Genomic DNA, 20764 nt, shown 5'->3' on the forward strand with positions numbered 1-20764 from the left:
TACTTTTATATAATTTATTAATTGTTTTAAGAGTTTTTAATGTTATATTTTTATCATTTTCTAATTCTAATAATTTGAATTATATATAACTATATAATTATTATTTTATTTAATTAATTAATGACCGTCATATCCCGGCATACCGATACTTCATATTTAAAGGTCAGGTACGTTTTGTGTATTTTCATTCAAAGGTGTGGTACTTCATTCGTGATTTTTTAACACAAAATTGTTATACATGTTTGTGTATTTTGTATTTTCAATCAAATATATTGCACTTCATTCGTGATTTTATTCAAATGGGCTTATTCAACTAACAAAGTTGTTAACACTACTGGTAATGATTAAAGGAAAAGGAAAATGAAACAGTTAACATTACATAAGGAGAATAAGTACAACACATAACAACAACACTACAATCTTCATATTTCGGGACACTTTGGTTGCTTTATCAATTTGTAACTTAAGGCTTGCGCACTCCTCAGATTTTAAGCTCAATTTTAACTTCATCTCTTCACATTCGTCAGTTTTCAAACGCAATTTATCTTCAAAACACCGTCCATAATTTTGTGGCATCGGAGTTGTTCTTCAAACTTATCTCGTTCGAGCTTGATTTTTTGAAAGTAAGTGTCTTGACTTGGGGAAAGACCAGCATCAACCCATCGAAAGAATCTGCAATCATCTTCCTGCATAATTCATTCAAAATCATTACATTTCGTATCTGTAATGGAACATTTTCTTTATGATTGTACCATACCATACCTTCCATATTGGACAACGATAGTAACGTCGACCAGGATTAGCAGCCGTCCTAAATATCACTAGCTCAGCCTCAAGATCATGATTGTAGTTCTCAATATCTGGACGGGGCCAATTCCAATTAAAACTTGACCCGTACGACTTAGAACTAGAAGAAGACATTGCAACAAGCACCCGAATTACAAATTAAAAATTAACACATATTAAAAACTTATACGCCATTATTTTGAAAAGAAATCCCCAAAAAATTGCACGACAAGCCTAACACGCATAAACCCAAAATTGTATACAACCAAATTCAGCTGCAAAATCCACCCACCCAAAATCAGGTGCAAAATTGACCCAAATTCAGCTGCAAAATCGACCTGAATTCACCTTACCGGTCAGAGTGCAAGTTACCCAAATTGTGATGTCAAACTCAGCTATAGGATGATCGAATGTGTATATGAATGATACGGACCACACTCATTAAACGAAAGAAAATGAGAGGATGAATTCAAGTGAGAGAAGAGAAATTAATTTCAAATTTCAAACCCTTAAAATAGAGATACATACACAGAGTGAGAAATTTCAACTATGATTTGACAAAAGTATTTGGGTAAGGTCTACAAATTGTGTAGGTGTTGGCAGACTAGGTCGGCAGGTCGAGGGTAATATGTCTGAAATGCCCTTCAAGGAATTTGGGTATTTTGTTCCGAAAATTGGCTACAAAAACAAGATACGTGATTATATTTAAGGTTAGAGACATCCGAAGATAATATTTTTTTTCTTAGGGACCTTCAGTGTCACGACTGGAAACGTTAGGGACTTTTGAGGTAGTTCACTTTATTTTCATTTTAAAAAAATAAATTAAAATGATCAAAATACGACGCTCATTCGAGTAGACAAAACCGTCCACACCATATCGCGCCACGTTAGGGGGAGCGTTGCATGCTAGCTCACGAGCTCTCCAAGAGCCGTTCGACCTGCAATGCGAGCTCATTGCGGTTGAGCCGCACTGTAGATGCCCTCAGTTTCACCTTTCAAATTAATTTGAAAAAAAAAATGAAATACTATACCTGTTTCAGAAACCTAACCGGAATCGTAATCAGCTCGATGAACCGAAATTTCGTTTAACCGCCAGCCAACGGTTCCCATTTTGAACCGGATCTGAGCCGAGACCGTTTGCAGTTTGCACCGATCATACCTATCTACATCTGAGAAATTGAGAATGCAGATCTTATGACATTTACCAAAATACCCTCCCTGAACAATTACAAAGCTTGATAGTCGATTTATGCGACGGCAGCAGTGCAGTGACTCTATTGATGAATTATAGTGTGTGCTTGTGATTGATTTAATTTATTGTTCAGCTTTTGGTGGGGCAGCTCATTTAGAATTACATCTGAAGATGAAGAAAGAATAAGGTCATAACTGAATCTGCAAGCATGTCCCAAGAAGAGCCGGAAAATCATGCGCCGGATGTTGCAGAGCACGAAACTGAGGAGCAACTGGATAGTAATCTTGCGAATGAGAATGGATACCATGACGATCTTGTACAGATGGTTCAACATGAATATATGATGACTCAGGATGAGGGTTTAAAGACCCGTCCTGGATCTGATCTGCAGGCTGAGAATGATGATTCTGTTCAGCCTGACCCACAAGAAGTACAGGAACGGAATGATGATTCTGATCCGCCTGACCTAGAGCGTAGCTTACAGGCTGGGGATAATGATTCTGATCAACCTGACTCAAAAGATCTCGGGGATGATCTCACAGATCTTAGTGGAGAAATTGAGTCACTGAAGAGACAACTTCTTGAAGAAAGGCAGACACGATATGCTGCCGAGGAGGCTATGAAGCATCTAAGAGCTGCACACTTGGAGGCAGATACGAGAGCACAAGAGCTTGCTGCTAAATTTGATGAAGGTTTATATTATTTAGTTTCAATACGATCTTTAGCCCAACTTATCTGAAACCTGATAGTATCTTTTTGTCGGCACCTATGCATAGGGTTTGTTCTTCTATACTTTTGGATTTGTTTATACTTTTATCATGTAGACTTAAGCAAATTTTACGTTTTATTACTCTGCCATAGCTCAAAAGAAGATGGATCAAGAAATCAAGGAGCGAGATGAGAAGTATTCTGAACTTGACACTAAGTTCAACAGGCTTCACAAAAGAGCCAAACAACGTATTCAGGAGGTGCAAAAGGTACACGCCTGAATTTTTGTTCAACTCTTCTTTTCCTGGCTGCCGTGATTCATTTTCTGTGTCATTCTCTCTCTTTTGGTCAGATTGATTGGAGACATCATAACTATTGTATCATTCCTGACTGCCAACCTGAAAGCATTATTATCTCATTTTTCTTAAATGTTATATACTCATATTATTATCCTGAAGAAAATGACTGATGGCACATCTCTGAAATAGTCATAGAGTAGCTTGAGGTCATTTTCCATTGCAGAGTTCAGAACAGTGAGCAAATATAGTTATAAATAACTGGCTTGAGAACATTTCTCCCTTGGTCCCTCACCCTTACTCTCCGCTAGGCTCTATTGCACTCACTTCTTAATCAACAGCCACGATTTCGTTCTTAATCTGCAGCTGCTCTATTGCACTCACTTCTTAATCATCACCCTTGAGTCACTAAAACATTTACAAGTTAAAAAGTAACTCTTGAATCTTTTTATTATGAATCGCGTAGCAACGTATCGTTTCACAATAAATTATCAACTTACAAACGAACTCCCATTTTTCGTTTCTGGAATTAAACATTCCCTTGTCTACAACTCAATTTTGACGTTCAACATGTTGAGGGTAAATTACGAATGTTGCTGAAGTTCGCTCATTCCTAGCTGATCACAAGTCAGCCATATTGATCACAAGGTGTTGGGGCAAGGTCACAGTCGCATGGTGTGTTAACAAATATCCAACGCACAGGTCATCATCCCTATCCATCACATTCCAACTCGCTCGAAGAGGAGTGTTGCTGTTTGGAGATCCCAAACAAAGAGCTTCAGATTCTCTGTTGTTCCTGTCCAAGTGTTCGAGGTTCCAAGTTCTAATATCCATTGTTCTCCAACTGTTCCGAGGAAAGGTTCACATACAAGGTGTTTGTTTAAATTCCAACCTGCATAGTTGGGTGTTTTGCTCTAGGAGTCAGCCTTCTTGCCGTCCGACGTGCTGGAAAAATGGATCCTTGGGATGTGCTCCCCATCGCCCAACTAGGACCATATCATGTTTTATGCTGTGAATTTTCCTCCATGGTTAACATTTTCTGTTAATATGGATTTTCTCATGGCATCACTTATTGTTTCATAGTGAGAGACATCTACAATATTTTTCTATATATTAGATCAAAGAACTCTCTGAGAGTGAGTTTTGGCAAAGCATCTTTGGTAGGGGAAAACCTTAAAATTATATGTTGTTGGATGTAAGATGGCAGGCTGGTTCTGTGGTTGGTGTAAAATGTAAATGAAGCTGTCTGGTGGGCAAGTAATTGACTTGAGTGATATTTTTGTGAATTGTTTCTACTGTTTTAAGGAAGGAGATCTGCTCCCTGTTATGCTGCAATTGCATGTTATTTTCCTGTGGTTATATTGTACAAAACCGATTACGCAAGTCAAAGAAGAAATGTAGAACCACTGATGATGTTTGTTGTGTGAGTCAGTGAGTTGATCTATATATTCCTATAACCGTTTGAAATAGGAGTATGTATTTAGCCGACAAGCATATTTCCATGCTTGCTAAAATGGTTTTCACTTTTATGGTTGAATTGATGATTGATAACCGGGTTGTGCTCTCAGGAAAAAGATGACCTTGAGGTCCAGTTCCGTGAAGTTAGGGAGAAAGCTGATATGGCGTCGTCCCAGTTGTCATCAATCAAGCAGGAGTTGGAGCGGAAACAACAACATGCTAATGAAGCACTGAAAGCAATGGATGGAGAGAGGCAGCAATTGCGAAGTGCAAACAACAAGTATGGTCTCCATGTGTTAGGATTTCTTTTTGCATAACACATCCTCTACTCCTGCTATCTTCAAATGATCACTCATTATAATTCAAGAACATGATATGCTACTTCTAGTAATGGTTGCAATTCCAAAATTGGAACTAATTCACGCCACACCTTTTCACTTTTGCCAGTCGCACTATGCTTTCTGCACAGAGCAAGAAGTGTGTACTTTTACATGGAATGGTGGAAATATGATATCCCTCTACTAGAAATCTAAAGGCTATTTCCTTTCCATTTAAAGTTATAGGAGTACTCCTTTTGATACTGAATTAAAGTTGTGTATCCTTCATCAAGTCATAGAGCATATTAGCCTGATAAACTGTGATTTAGTTAATTGAGACCGTTTAGGTTTGACCTCTTCAGTTATGCATACTTTAGGACTAAAATTTCTTTGTTTCAACTTAATGAGTGCTTATATACTACTCCCTCCATTCGATAGTAGTAGAGTCATTTCCTTTTTTAGTAAAAAGTACTCCCTCTGGCCCATAAAAGTTGAGTCATTTCATTCTGTGCACTCGTTTTGAAAAAATCGTAATAAATAGTTAAAGTGGATAAATAGTAAAGTTAATTTGAAAATAATGTAGAGAAGACTCTTATCTTCGTTATTCTCGATTTTACTTTACTATTTATCCATTCTAACTATTTATTACGACTTTTTCAAAACGAGTGCAAAAAATGAAGTGACTCAACTTTTATGGGACAGAGAGAGTTAACATATTTTCACACTCTTACTTCTCCCTCTCTCTTACTCTATCATCTCTACTTTTTCCTCTCCTACTTTATTATCTTTTTATTTAATACATTACACACTTTTTTCTTAATCTTCGTACCAGTAAGAAATGCCTCCACTACTATGGAACAGAGGGAGTACTTAGTTTTTTTTGTAGAAATAATTTCGCAATATTCTCTTATGCAGACTCCGGGATAGCCTTGAAGAATTACGTCATTCTTTGATTCCGAAAGAGAGTGCTTTGGAGGCAATGCAACAAACACTTGGGGAAAAAGAACAGGTACGCCGTTTTCTATAGTAAGATGACATTTGAAAATATATCCATCTGTTGTGATCACTATCTGAGGTATGAATTTATAATGAACACACTTTCTGTCGCTTGTGTTTTACTTGTTTTCTGTTATCATAACCCGGTTCCATGTATAAACAGCAACTGTTCCTTATCTGATAACAATGATATACTGTACACATTGTATCATCAGGCTTGTTGTGTAGTAAGCAAGTTTTTATGAAGTTATTGTGTAAATACTTTGTTTGATTAATGTTATTTGATTGCAATGTTTCAACTTCCTTACCTATAAATAACTCCAATTAGGCTGACTGTAGGTATGCCTGCTTCAGGTTTAGAATCTCAAGGCTGCCAGTGTTTCTTTCTCTTATACAACTGTCATAGAGTTTGTCAATTCTGCATGTCTACTGCCTGTATTTGTGTGTGTCCCTCCCCTGCATCTGTATCTACTTTATGCTTTTTTACCGTGCATCTTAAGTGACACCATACTTGGCTTTATTATGATGCTTAATCAAGATATTAGCAGATGTATCGGTCTACACTTTAGATGCAGCCTGCTCCTACTTTATGGTGTTTTACAAAGTTGTTCTTTTATTAGGAAATAAAGAAATCTGTTTTCCATCCATTTTGCATTTTCGTTTAGCTTATATTGTTTGAGATGTCCTCGTATTTTTTGCATGTTTTATGTTTTAAAACTGACTGTGAGTTGCCTGGAAGGTATTTATGATAAGCCTGCTTTTAAAATGGAGTAGCATGGTTGTAGTTATATGTTGTTATATTTGTACTAAACTGTGACTTCTGCTAATTATTTTTTGCTTGAATTTGTTATAGCTGATACCATGTTGGGATAACTAACAGTGCAAAAAAGACTTTCACTGCACCAAGACAATAACTATGTTTATAAAGTCATTTAAGAGAGGAACAGAGTGATATTCTTATAGTGATGATAAATCTTGTTACTGGCCGAATATATTGGCATTATCTTCACGCTAATAATTTGTTGATGTTCTGAAATTTCAGAAGGTTATGTAATCTTGAAAGTTGGATGGACGAGTGATGCTTAATACGTCGGAAATTACTCATCAGTTTGACAATAATACACTAAGAATTTCCATATAGCCATTAATATCAAATGTTTATCTTATGTTCTGGGTATTTATATAATTTAGTTGGTTTTATTATGTGGCTCAAGAAAGGCAGGTGCGTAATTGACTTCATATAAGTGACACAACTATTAACATATCATGGTACATAATAGTCAAACTTATCGAAACAATTTTCAATGTTGATAAAAAAGTGAACTTTGAATATTTGCTCCATAAAGAATACATTCTGGAAATCAGCTTCTAGATGTGAAGACGTATCAATATTTACTACTATGAAATTTCATATTGCTCATGTTGTCCTGTTCAGCAGTTTTAAAACCTTTTTTTTCAATGCTACGGTCTCCATGTCCGTCCATTAGAATTGCATGGTCACTGGTCTTGCATGAAACACTCACTTCACTTTACTTAGAATACGTGCTTGAATTTTTGCAGATGCTGGAAGACCTGCAGGGGTTACTCGCGTTGGCTGACGAAAAGCGGCAAGCTTCACTTACAGAACTCTCCCTAAAGCATCAAAAGGTGAAATTCATGCAGACATCAGGCAAACCCTTGCAATACATGAAGGGTTCTTTCTTCTGACCTTACTTCTAAGTGCATCTTACCAGCTTGAGATTTTAATATCTTGTTCGAATATTCTCTTTCTCAGCAAGTAGAGAATTTGGAAGCCCAAATTGCTGAGGTTTTAGCAGAGAGAAGCCGAGCAACTGAGACAATTTCATCTCTGCGGGTACTTTCCCTCATTATTCTTTAGTTTGTTTTCTCAAATTTTGAGCACCAGTGATTGATCTTTATTATCTTTATTTTATGTTCCATGTATACTGTATGATTAGTAAATATCATATTTTTATCCTACTTCACAAGTAAGAGAGTGGCATTTTGGAGTTTATGTAATGTGTAGTTAATAAGGATCGTGTACCTATCTATTTTCAGGCTTTAATTCTGGAAAAAGACACCAAGATTGCAGAGATGGATGCAGCTTCAAGTGGTGAAGCTGCACGACTTAGAGCTGCCATGGAGACTTTGAAAGGAGAGCTCAATCATCTGAAAAATGAACATGTATTACAGTTCTTTAGTTTTCTGATTTTGTGGATGTAACGAATCAAGCAAGTTACTAGAAAGTTGAGACTTTCAACATTGCATAAATCTCTGAATATAATGTTTGTTGTCATCCAGGAGAAAGAAAAAGGGGTCCTGGAAACTACATTGCAGTCCTTGAAATCAAAGCTGGAGATTTCTGAGAGTAACAGAATACATGCTGAAGTTGAAGCAGCAAAATTGAGAAGTATTTTATGTTACTTTAACATTTCTTTTTTGCTTAAGACATGGAATTCTATTCTCATTTCTCTTTATCAGGTCAATTGGAGTCGGAACTCTCTGTGCAAAATCAGCTGCTGAATAACAAAGATTCTGAGCTGATGGAAGCCAATGAAAAGGTTTTTCTTAAATTTCTTTTTGCCTCCTTTTTTAAGAGAAATTGCTAATTTTGTCTCTTGCTGGTCAACTTTTAACATTCTGGTAATTAATTTTCCAAAAGAGTGTTTTTCATGGGAAATGCAAGGAAAAATCAAATCCATTTGCACTTTTAGCTTGAAATTGATAATTTTTAATAATAATTTTTTCCTTTCACATATGAGATCTGTTAACTTTTATCAGAAGATTAAGTGTCCTTATTGCTTTCTGACTGCTTATTGGATCTTTTCCTGTGTTGCATTTGGAAGCGATTCAAATTTTCATCTTGCTGATGGTTACAAATTACAGATAAATCGCATTGAAAGGGAATTTTCTTCTTACAAAGTTCGAGCTCATGCGTTGCTTCAGAAAAAAGATGCTGAATTAGCTTCTGCAAGGGACAATGATCAAGTCAAAGCTCTTGAGGAAGCTCTGAAGGTTAAACCAGCCACTGTTCCAGATTTTCTGGGAAGACATAAAAATCCTTGAGCCCATATTTGTATCTTGCTCCTCATTATTCCTGATTTTGTTGTACCTCAGGATGCTGAAAAAGAAATACTATTGGTAAATTCAGAAAAGGATAAAGCTCTCCAGGACCTTAAAGATGTTCAGAAAAATTTGGATAAGGAGATTTTCACCAGGTACCAATTCTTCTTGATATGCCAATTAAACTTCAGAAGAGTTACATATAGTCCAACAAGAAATAGATATTCGGTAAACAATTTGCAGTGTGATGAAGTAGGATATACAAAAGGCTGGAAATTATTAGTTTATTTTTCTTTCATTTTGTAAGACAGTGGTTTAGGGTTTAGGGTTTAGGATATACAAAAACCGATGCCCTTCGGAAATTTATGAGTGAACCAGAAATGTAGGACAAGGTGTCAGATCAGACATTGAATTGATCAGTTCAGTAAAGTTGAGTTATAGTAATTTACATTAGATGAGTTACTCTCAGGCAAAGAATTTTTTCATAGGCAGACCTAAATCAACAAAGGTATAAAGTGCCTAATATGGATTGGGTACAGCTTGGGTTTAGGGTTTAGGGTTTTGCGCCTTCTGTTCATTGAACTAAAATGCATTATATTATTTCACACTATCTCTCAGAAATATTTTACACAGAGCCTGCTTGTCTTTATAATTAATTTAGGGAGCAAACCTTAGATAACATGCATAAGTATAAGATGTCTTAGAAACTAAAGGGATTTTTGGTGGTAGCAAAAGGTTTTTCTTGGGACTGAAAAAATTGGCACTAGAAGGAGGCCACCTGTAGCTAGTGCCTGATGTGAATGGCAAAAAAGACAAGGAGTAAGAAGGGGGAGTCGGTAGGGAGGAGATTCTGTGTTGGCAACAATGCCGCAAGGGGGTATGTAGGATGTTGGTGTGGGATACAAGAGAGGAGGGAAGGAGTTCACCACTTGCTGCGATCAACCTAAATTTATTGTCTAGTCTACATGTTATTAGCTGAAGCAAAGGTCGTAATTATATCCTATGTTTGGAGATATATACTTGCTAAGACAGCTTAACTAAGGTTGAAATTACAACTCACTGAGACATGCTAAGACAGTCCCAGTGGCAACTGTATAATTTATATGTTTGCAAAAGTTGGATGCAAAATATTGACAGAATCTTGGGTTAGATATCTGCAATAAGGCTGGGACCTGGAAAAGCTGAAAGGTAATTAAAATAAATGATAATTCCAATCATTGTATGTACACCTCTGGCTTATATTTTTTTTGACAATTTATGATTCTACAAAAGATTATGTTTCCTTGCAATTTTATAAACGATTACTCTGCTACTTTCTCTTTTTCCTTTTCATTGTACAATTATTCCGACCTCTAAATTTCATCATAAAGCAAATTAAGTTAGAATGTAGGTGCTAAATAATACTCCCTCCGTCCATGAATAGGAGTCCCATTTCTTTCCGGCACGGGTTTTAAGAAATGTTAAGAAAAGTGGGTGAAAGATAGTTAGTGGAATTTGGACCCCACTTATATATATTAGTTTTAAATGATATATGAGTGGAATGAGTTGGTGGAACCTTTCACCATTTATAGAAATAATGAATCGGGACTCCTATTCACGGACGAACCAAAATGGCAAAATGGGAGTCCCATTCGCGGAGAAGGGAGTAAATTCTATGTTCCATACCCAGTCCTTTGGGTCTTACATTAATAAGACAATGCTCTGCCAGGATGTCTATGTTTCATACATGTGTATTTGGAAATACTTGTCAATTTGTCTTGTTCCTCTGTCTATGGACGTTGCACACATGTGTGCACGCAAGTAGGCAGGTTCCCCGTTAAAATGTAACTGATTGATATGTATCGTGATTTGTTTATCATATGCAAGTTCGGTATTAAAATCCAAGTAGCTCGATGGCAGAGGAATCTGTTTTCAATCGATAACTTACAAATTCTGAATGCTCTAACTTTACTTGCATCCTTAGAGATGAAGCTCTCAGCATAGCAGAGCAACAGATTAAGAGCTTGCAATTGAAGTTTGACTCTACTCTTTCTAAACATCAATCTGAGAAAGAAGCATGGGATAGCAGCCTCCAAAATGTGGAAGAAACATGGCGATGTAGTGCAATCATCTTTTTACCTCCAGCTTATATGCACATTTCCTTTACTCTTTTTGCAGAACTGCAGTTGATTAACTTGAATGTTAACTTTACAGTGAGATGTGAGGCACTGGAAAGGCAAAATGAAGAGTGTTCCACTCAAAATTTGGAAAAAGAAGTATATGAGCTGAAGTTACAATGTAAAAAGCTGAAGGTTGTGGATATTCTATGGATCTTTTGACCTGAGTATTTGCTTCATTTACTTATTCTTTATCTATATATTTGTCAGGAGGAGCAACGTTCTTTTCATGATCTGGCTGATAAAATGATAGAGGAGAAGGACAAAGAGATTTCTAGGCTTTTGGATGATAATGAGAACCTCCGTCAGTTGCTGGACTCAAGGCCTTCTGTATGGCCCTCCCTCCTCTACACAAATTATATACCTACCTACAAGTCAAATTTGATTTTCCTTTAGGCTTCTGTCTTTATATTCGTTGTAGTACTTATGCTCCAGATATATAACCCTAATGTGCAAGTTCTCTGATATGTTTACCACATCTTGACTATTTTACAGGTTGAATACTCCGAGGACCATACAGGTAAAAGGATTGTTTTTGAACTCATAAAGATGTTGAGAGAAATTAAAATATTGCAAGTCTACTGCTTACAAGCTGCCTGAGTTTTAATTATCCTTTGAAACTTGTTAATGCAGCTCTTCATAAACAGGAAGCCTCAACTTCTAGTACTTCAGCTGCAGATCAACAGATCCTAGTATGCAATTTTCTCAATAACTTGACGAAGTTACAATGTGTTTGAAATATAAACATGTCGTATTAGATTTTCTATCTCTTCCTAGCATGCATCTGAAAGAATATTTTCCGTTCTTATGATGTCAATAACCCCTAAATTATAGTTGTAGCCTGTCGAGAAAGGGCAAGATTGCTTGAATTGGATATGTTGTCATATTGAAGTAGATCTTATCTGCATATAGTTGAGGCATAAATTTATTGAAAGGAGACTTTATGCTCACTAGGTAAACAGGAATATCTGATCACTCAGTGAAAAGGGTTTCTGATGCCAATATCTGTACCTGGTTATACAAGTTAAAACTACTGATATTTTTATATGAGGAGATTGACATCAAGAAACAAATCTCATTGCTATAACTGATGTTCTCTTACTGGGTGATTCAGACAATTTTCCTTTCAGCTGAAGCCTTGCCATTGCACTGGCTTAGTTTGCTTCACTAAATTTCTGTAGATTAGGCTTGAGTTGGATATTTTTCATGCACATTGCATAGTATCTAGTTTTTTATTTAGTTGTATTTTTCAGATTTTGGCAAGACAACAAGCCCAAAGGGAAGATGAGCTTGCCCAAACGCAACGACATATTCTCGCACTTCAAGTATGTCTTGTAGAAATAATCTAATTTCTAAGTGCCAACATAAATTCGAGTTTTTGAGTTTCTTTTGTAGTTAAAAATTGATGAGGGTGGACATCAGAAACTAGTTATTTAATGTGGGAGTGGATAGTTCATTAAAAACAAAAGGCAAACAAAACAATAAGAGAGATATAGGAAGAAGTGTACATGGTTTCCTCTTGAAGTGCACTTGAACACAACAATCTAATAGTATAGACTTCCTTTGGGTTTTTCTCTTGGGTTGTCAGTGAAGAATTATTGTCCTTCTAGTTGAATTTAAGAGTTTCAAAAGCATTGCCATTACAGTTACCGATTGCAAAAGACTTTGAACAAAACTGCAGTTTTGATAGACTAGTAGTCAGGTAATGAATGTTTTAAAATCTTTTTTACAACAATCCCTTGCTTAAAACTCCGTTATAAACGTACTCTAAACCTGAATACCATTTCTGAACTGATGCCTATTAATATGTCCAAATAAATAAGATCCAAATCTGCTTCGTTATACGTGGGACTGTTATCTAGGTAGTAGAATATCTTGAAATAGCCAGCTTTGCAGTTTTAAAAGTTTCCAAGGTTTTGCATTTGGTTTGTAATAAAAATTTTCTTGTTGACTGACATTTATGATTATTTATATGCAGGAGGAACTTGAAGAGCTGGAGCACGAAAATCGCCTTCACCGGCAGCAGGTATTTCATATTGCTAGTGTTTGTACAGCTTGAATACTAAACTAAGAAGCTTTTTCTGAAAATCAGACAATCCCATTCCTGAGTGGAAATCATTTCCATCTTTGCTACCATTAGCTGCTTTCTTGTCATCCCAAATTGATTATTTTGGATCAGATGATCAAAAACTCTCACTGGTATATCAGTAACATTTTAGCTGATATCTCACAAATATGGGTTGGGGTTGATTCAATCCGATAAATTAACTTTCTTCCTGCAATTTTTGAATTTGTACTTGTAGAAGCTGGTTAATGGATTATCTATGTACTATTCAATTTCCGTCTCTAGATGTCCAGGCGATTTGAAAAGCTTAAGTTGTAAGTTTGGGATGAAATAATATGCTTTGCACGTGTAAGTTGTATTCCTTTTTAGATGATGAATTTCTTTTTTCATTGTAGAGATAGATTTCTACCCAAGTCCCTTCTAATTCTTTGGGAAATTAGCAACTTTAAAGATGCCCAAAGCAACCAACCATTTAAATGTATTAGTCAGAAATTCTTAAGCAGCGGTCCTCGACCTCGTGGACTTAAAAACTCATTCATTGCCGTACCAGACCCTCTTTTACTATCATTATTTAAGTCTTCTGAGAGTGGACTACCCAATGCTGTCAATGTCATCATTAAATGTTCTGGGGCCTTGCAGTGCTTTGCGGTGGTTGGTGAGCTATAAACTTACACCAAGGGGAAGTTAGCTGACAATGTCCACCTTCTTTATGGTATAAAATCTGTCAGGAAGTTAGAAAAAAGTGTAATAATTGAGTCACTAGTGCATTCAACTATAATTCCTCTAATAGCATTTTCCCTCACTTCAGTGGAAAATAGAAATTGTTTGGCACCGGCACACTCCTTAAAACTGTCCTGTGTACTGTCTCCAAAACATTGATAAGTTGCAGCCATGCTGCAGTTTTTTGAAAACCGTGGAAGTGCACAGAATGCCAATGTTTGATATAAATTCTTAAAGTTGCAATTCAGTTTGAAAAGAAACAGGGGCTAGAACACCCCAAATTTGGAGGGAGATGTATCTTGACTAGTGTGGATCACAACTTACTTTCATATTTTTATTACAGTTTTAATTGCATATACATTTAGACTTTAGGGTCTCTGTAATTTTGTGTAGGCATACTCATTCAGGCAATTATGCATTCCCTCTCTATATTGTGCTACTTGAGCATTATAAACAATATAAATAGATTTGCTTTACACTTGAAAATTGATATTTGTTGCAACCTTGATGATAATGTTGCAGGAAGCCATGCTAAAAGAAGAACTTAGGAACATGGAAAGAATGCAGAAGAGGGAAGGAGTGGATTTGACATATCTTAAAAATGTCATCTTAAAGCTTCTAGAGACAGGTATCTTGTATTTCAGACTTTCAGTATGCTCTCATCTTCAATTGTACCTACGCTTTCACGACCAACTACCCATCCCAAGGCCTCCCCCATGTTTCAATGCTTTATGGTTCCATGCTTTAACTTGAACAACAATTTAGTTTTCCCTGGTGCTATCTCGTTGATGGACAATTAAGAAATGAAAAGGAATAAAAAAAATCAAGCTGATTTGAGTCATCAAGCATTCAAGCTATTTAGTTGTATGTTTTTAAATACTCATACAAGGTGGTGAACATGTATTCATTTGTACACTAAGTGGTTGTTCGGTTTGCAAGATTATATCTTGGAATTAAATAATTGTAAGTATTGTGTTTGATTCATGAGATTGAATCTCACAACTCAATCGCAGATGGATAATCATGTAATAATTAGTCATAGACATCCCCCTCCAACTAAAATAATCTCACAACTTAATCCTAGACTACATCTCATAATTATTTTGTCTAACAAACCGAACATCCACTAATTATATGCAATATTGATTATTTGAATCTCTGCTCCATGACCATTCAATTGATAGGTGAGGTGGAGAGATTGCTACCTGTTGTAGGAATGCTTCTTCAGTTCAGCCCTGATGAGGTGAGTTTGTTTTGTCCTTCTCTTGTTCCACGCTCTAATGTTGCAAATAATCCTTGTGTGGAAAAAGATGTCTATCTTCATATCCTACACTAGTTTCATGTGTAAAAATACGTGCAGCATGTTGACCGCAGACAGCTTATTTTTCTTGCTAATGCACTATGGTTGTGTCTCATGCAGGAAAGATTTCCCCAGCCCATGTGAAGTTCCTTAAATGAATTTTGCTGCTTATGACTTATGATCTTGACAAAATATGCAAACTTGATAGACTATCGATGAATGAATCAAAAACTTGAAACTTGATAGACTAGTTTTCACCTCCGAAGCTATTAACAATTATCGGCACCTTTCTCTGTTTACAAGCTGCTCCAGACAGTCTTATCTATTTGTTTAGTTTCTGCTTCAGTAGAACTGAAGGGTTTTTGAAAAAAAAAAAAACTGCCAGACAAGAGGCAGATATGAACTTTTCAAATCTGGCTGTTGGATTTTCTCCTCGATACCAAGTTGTTGCAGTTGAAAACTCAGTATCTGCTTCAAACTGCTCTTAAAAAAGTTGTCAACTTACTAACAAGTCTGTAATGCATTTGCAGATACAGAAGTGCCAACAAGCCTACCGGGCTTCAAGTGAAGTTCCGCCTAGCCCTTCAAGTGATTCTTCACGATCTGCGCCGTCTCTCTTCTCAAGATTCTCATTTGCATAGAGAGAATGGAAATACTTTTGAAAATATATGATGGAATGGAAGAGCACGGACCAAATATTACATATTCTTACTGGAATACTAAAATCAGATATCTTTGTGTTCTTTATGTACTATAAAATATTGATTAAATGTTTTAAAATATCTGTTAGAACGGAAATAGAAATGGGATACTCTGTTTACGGAGTAGGCCAATTGAGATACAGGCATACAGCTTTTACAGAAAAATTGTCGAAAGTTTTGTACAGACGATTTCATTTAACTTTCACCATTTGAGCTGATGAAAGGAATCATATTCTTTATTTTAAAGAATCGAAGTTTTATATTCAAATGCATGCGTTTTAATTAATTCTTTGGTGTTGGGTCTTGAATAAGTTTGTGGAACGATTTCAACTTGAGCTGTGAATTCTGAAAGAATAAATTTTGATGAATTAGTTCATAAACGGGTAGAAAATGCGTCAGTTTGTAATCAAATTATGTAGGCGTCTGAGAAAACATATTGGCTATGCAGTTGTAGCATGCGATGCTCATTCCAAAATTTGTTGTATTAATATAACAAAGTACTCAACATTTCAATCGCAAAGAAACTTATGTTAGTAACAGCTTGGATGGGCTTGAATGTTTACTGGCATGACTTTTACTTAAAAAACCATTTACTGAACTTTGTATGGTGACAAGTCTACAACTCTCTTCAGCAATTTAACCCAGACTCTCTAACATCATATCGCATCTGTAACCTACTATAAGCAAATGGTGTATGCAGAGGCATTGCAAAACTAAACAAACCATAATAATGTAACGCTTATGCAAATAAAATGCTTAGAAACTACCAGCACCTACAAACATAAAATGGATCTAGCATTTTTATGCGAGAAATTAGACAATAAAGCATGATCAGGAACCTACATTTAAGAATTATCATTGACCAATAGGTTTTTCTCAGAAGCATGAAAAGCCAAAAGAGACCAGTAATGATAATCCACTCATAACAGCAATGCTTGCACATATTAAGGGGGCATCTAAAGTACAACAAGTTGATCACACTTAACGTAACAGTGAACAGACAATAGTTGCATCAATATATGATTCAAACAAGTCTCAAGGATAGTTCTACATTTTGTAAAACAACTGCAACAGTGAAGCCATATTTCACCTAGAACCACGTGCATAGTTCCTTTCAGGACTGTGTCGGGGAGGAGAGTATGACCTGGACCTTTCCCTTCTTGATCTTCCACTTCCACCATAAGGAGAATGTCTGGGTGAGTAATCACGTCCACCTCTGGGAGAGTAATCACGTCCACCTCTGTATGGCGAGCGTCTAGGAGACCTCCTGTAGCCATAATCTTCGCGGCTGGATCCTCCACGATACCTTCCACGATCACCATAACCTTCCATCAAAGCAATATATTAGTTTGATATGCAACATTAAAAAACACTTAAATAATGAGAAACAAATTACTCACCATCACCCCGTGAACTTTTCAGACCAAGATAATGACCAGGAGTGGGAGTCCTTGCACGTTTCCGCCGTGACTAAAGAAAAATGATAAATATAAGCTAATAGAAGCAGGGTTTACAGCTCATAAGGAGAAAGTAGAGCTCCTCAGTACAAGGCATAAATAAAAGGATCTCCAACTTCAAAAGCATTATTTAAAAAATATATAATTTATGTTCCCTATATCTTTTCTAAGGATAATGCACACAAAGACAAGTTGACTAGAAAATTATATTTGGCATTTGCTTTACTCAATCAAATAAAGGAAGGAAAAATCAATGCCAGGTATGGGATACCATAAAAGCCTGATTACAATGTTGACAAAAACGCTTGATTAATTGGGAGTTGAGTATTCGCTGAGGTTCGCTTGATTAATTGGGAGTAGAGTATTCGCTGAGGTTGTAAAGTTGTTGGGGCAATATAGATGCTATTTAGTTGTTTTAGCTTGTTGCGATGGATGGACTGATCATCTTTGATTTCTGCCAACATAGCTGATGCAATATCTTCTGAATATAACCAGAAAACCTTCAGGTCAAAGAGATTGATTTACGGACAAATAGGTCATCAGATACCAAATTCTATCACACAGGTAGCTTACCCTCTCTACAGTTATGTACCGGCCTTCAAGCACTGACTGATTGAGGTGTTTGATACAGCGATTAGCATCATCTGAAGTGACCATATTGACAAAAGCAAATCCACGAGATACACGAGATCGAGGCTCCACAACCAAAAAGACGGACTTAACCTGAAGAATAAATTATAAATGCCAGCAGCACAGATATAAGTTTAAAAGCAGTGTATGAGATTGAAAAATTATTTCAAACTTAAACCAACTCAGAAATCACAAGTTCTGAAGTCAATACTCAATACGTTCAACATAACTTAGATCTACACTACATAATATAGTGTGTGACTTACTCAAAGAATAATGAAACAAAATATAACAAAAGATCCAAACACTAACCTTTCCTTCCTTTGAGAAATGATCTTCAAGTTCTTTCTCAGTGACCCGTGTAGATAGGCCAGTAACATAAAGTGTAGTTCCATCATTAACAACTTCTTCCCTACATGACATAAAGATCAATACAGATAATAAAGAATATCGACAGGGTAACAGACTAAGTATGCAGACAAAGGACGTCAAAACTAACCTGCCAGTGCCACGACCTCTTGACCTAGACCTTGATCTAGATCTCTCCCTTGGTCTTGACCATGATCTAGAACGAGATCTGGATTTGGACCTAGATCTTGACCTGGATCTCGAATTTTCTTCCCATGGAGAAGGAGAGCGTACATACCTAAACATAGTACAATTGAAAATCCAAGTGTCAACCACTGATAATGCAAAGAAAACCTGTCCAAACACATATTAGCTCCCAGACAAACAGCATGATAACCATGCCATTAGAAATCAGAAAGTAAGGAAATCCTCATGATTGCAAAAAAAAAAAAAATCAGACTTGATTACTGAACCTTTAACCCAAAAGCTGAAAGCTATCTTCAAGTGTAGCTCAAATAAAAAAGGGAAGGACAATAAACATGGACCCTAAAACTAAGTATGATGAAAATTACTTCACATGACCTTGGGTCTAAGGCACAAGAATGAAATCATATAATGTTGTGGCTGCCGAAAGAATACATGCCAAATTGCTAAGCAATTGTGAAAATCAAACAAACTGAAACTTCGGCATGCCTATGTTGCTATGTAGATACAGCAACTACAGAGAAATTGCAATATATTCATTATCACTCCCAAGTCCCAAGCTTCTAAAAGTAAATGCAAACATAACATCATATTCTAATACATAATTCTTAATGTATCAAAATAACAGCAGACAAAGCCAGCCCACATGTTACACAGATATTAGCATACATTCAAATAACTGCACCAACATTAATACACAATTACAATTGAGATTGAAAAACAACAAAAAACACACCCACGAAGTTAACACACACCAAAAGAACACAGATCACGAACCAAACTAGCATAATATGAAAATCAAATGCAAATTTAATCAAATAAAGACCAAGCCCAGAAAACATAGCACAAGCACCCAAACTGGCACCCAAACTGCCAGGAAAATAGCAAAAATACAAACAATAAGCAAAAACACAATCAGGCTTATCTATCTCTATCTGCGATCCTAGTTTCTTCTCTAAAATAGAAACCCTAATCCGCACCCCCCCCCCCCCCCCCCCCCCAAATCTCAAATTAATAGATCGGAAACCCTAGCACAATTGCGCATGAATGTATCAGCGTAATGAAAAATAACATTGGAACAACGATTCGAGAATAAAATTACCGTTTTCTCGGAGAATCAGCCTGCAAAATGAAGGGAATTCTGATGTTATAATCAACGATTTTCACCCAGGTGACGTACATACAGATGAACCTCATAGAAATTAACATCTCAGACAAAGAGAGTAATCGATCTTACCATAGTCGGAGCAGAGACGACGGAACCCTAAACCCAGTCGCTTATTCCGAAAGCTAAATTTGAGCTCGTCTGCGTGAATGAATTTTGTTGATTATATATTTATATTTATAAAATTAAAATAGGCGAGTTGCACTTCCGGTTTTCGAGTGCCAGACCAATTTCTTACCTGCCAGATCAATTACTCAACGAACTGACACTTTTGCCCCTCTCGAAGGTGATCTGACAATTTACTACTCCATTTCTTAAAACAGACGCTGAATAATATCGTTGTTCCATTTTATAAAATTTGTTTCATTTCACTTTTTACCAATTTTTTTTTAGTAGATCATATAAAATTAACATATAAAAATTAGATTCACATTCTACTAATTTTTTTAACTCATTTTTTATTACATTACATTTCTTAAAATTTGTGTCAGATCAAACTAGGACAATATTTGAAGGGCGGAGGGAGTACATTTGTATGATTTTTTTTCATATTTTAGACTTAGGTTTAATTTTAATTCATTTTTTATATAGCTTGAACCACGGTGATATAACTGAATGAGGGAGATTCACTATTTTTCCTATCAAATGCAATAGTCTCTATGAATGAAATTGATTCTCATACCATGAAAAAAATAAACGAGTTCAAATTGGTGCAACCAAGGTAACCCTAACCAGGCGAACTATACATATCATAATATTTGAGCAATTTCTAGTACGATGTTCCAATGTTAGAGGTTCTTGCACGATGGAGTTCCGGTGTGCACTATTTTGGGCTCAAATAATACATGAGAATAGCCCCTTGCACTGTTTCTGATGATGATGAAATAGAAAATTATCCAATAAAAACATTGAATAGATTCATCATTGTGATAAAATTATGCAAGAGTTCAATCATATTGATCATTTGATCAGATCGCTTCAAAATTATCATATTCCGTAATCGTTTGAATAAAAGGAAATAAGTAGAGAAATGATATTCGCTCTCTTATTTCTAACTATAAAGAAAAGGTTATTTTATAGAAAAAAAAACCGAGTTTAAAGAAGAAATGTGTTTATATGTAACAAAAGAAAAGTGATCATATTCGATTATGTTTGCTTGTAATTGAAAGCGCAAAAAGGTGAAGGTAGGTCCTCACACTAAT

At 36.0% G+C, this 20764-nt stretch overlaps 2 protein-coding genes across 5 annotated transcripts; one reads left to right on the forward strand and one right to left on the reverse strand.

The window, feature by feature from the left end:
- The first annotated feature begins 2024 nt into the window (after positions 1-2024).
- Positions 2025-16004, forward strand: LOC125213401 (protein GRIP). 2 transcript variants are annotated; one of them, XM_048113918.1, is made up of 21 exons: positions 2029-2670; positions 2840-2955; positions 4551-4720; positions 5673-5766; positions 7314-7400; positions 7528-7608; positions 7812-7937; positions 8055-8163; positions 8235-8314; positions 8640-8768; positions 8871-8971; positions 10780-10913; positions 11010-11107; positions 11183-11302; positions 11468-11492; positions 11606-11664; positions 12226-12297; positions 12951-12998; positions 14280-14385; positions 14942-15000; positions 15588-16004. In XM_048113918.1, the coding sequence occupies exons 1-21, from the start codon at positions 2187-2189 to the stop codon at positions 15696-15698; spliced, it is 2409 nt and encodes an 802-aa protein (XP_047969875.1). In that variant the 5' UTR covers positions 2029-2186; the 3' UTR covers positions 15699-16004. The 2 variants fall into 2 exon arrangements, with proteins under 2 accessions (XP_047969876.1, XP_047969875.1); XM_048113919.1 differs by lacking the exons at positions 14942-15000; positions 15588-16004 and adding an exon at positions 13677-13749 and having other exon boundaries at positions 2025-2670.
- Positions 16005-16667: 663 nt separating this feature from the next.
- On the reverse strand, positions 16668-19747 carry LOC125215640 (serine/arginine-rich splicing factor SR45a). Of its 3 annotated transcripts, none has more exons than XM_048117123.1 (8): positions 19635-19707; positions 19500-19519; positions 18345-18491; positions 18158-18257; positions 17789-17938; positions 17504-17715; positions 17159-17228; positions 16942-17083 (listed from the first exon to the last, which is right to left on the reverse strand). In XM_048117123.1, exons 1-7 carry the CDS (start codon positions 19635-19637, stop codon positions 17177-17179), a joined length of 684 nt encoding a protein of 227 aa, XP_047973080.1. In that variant the 5' UTR covers positions 19638-19707; the 3' UTR covers positions 16942-17083; positions 17159-17176. The 3 variants fall into 3 exon arrangements, 2 of the variants coding, with proteins under 2 accessions (XP_047973079.1, XP_047973080.1); XR_007175292.1 differs by having other exon boundaries at positions 17012-17083; positions 17487-17715; XM_048117122.1 differs by lacking the exon at positions 17504-17715 and having other exon boundaries at positions 16668-17083; positions 19635-19747.
- Between the last annotated feature and the right edge of the window lie 1017 nt (positions 19748-20764).

Source organism: Salvia hispanica, chromosome 3 (assembly GCF_023119035.1).
Source record: "Salvia hispanica cultivar TCC Black 2014 chromosome 3, UniMelb_Shisp_WGS_1.0, whole genome shotgun sequence".
Classification (NCBI taxonomy): domain Eukaryota; kingdom Viridiplantae; phylum Streptophyta; class Magnoliopsida; order Lamiales; family Lamiaceae; genus Salvia; species Salvia hispanica.

What these genes read in the sequence shown, in the direction of transcription:
- LOC125215640 (XM_048117122.1), bottom strand. An exon ending in AGAGGTCGTGGCACTGGCAG is followed by an intron (nt 18,258 to 18,344) that starts GTTAGTTTTGAC and finishes TATGTCATGTAG; the next exon opens with GGAAGAAGTTGTTAATGATG. An exon ending in ATTTCTCAAAGGAAGGAAAG is followed by an intron (nt 17,939 to 18,157) that starts GTTAGTGTTTGG and finishes TTTATTCTTCAG; the next exon opens with GTTAAGTCCGTCTTTTTGGT.
- LOC125213401 (XM_048113918.1), top strand. Translation starts at nt 2,187, where the DNA reads ATGTCCCAAGAAGAGCCGGAAAATCATGCGCCGGATGTTGCAGAGCAC. An exon ending in TGCTGCTAAATTTGATGAAG is followed by an intron (nt 2,671 to 2,839) that starts GTTTATATTATT and finishes ACTCTGCCATAG; the next exon opens with CTCAAAAGAAGATGGATCAA. An exon ending in CACTTGGGGAAAAAGAACAG is followed by an intron (nt 5,767 to 7,313) that starts GTACGCCGTTTT and finishes GAATTTTTGCAG; the next exon opens with ATGCTGGAAGACCTGCAGGG.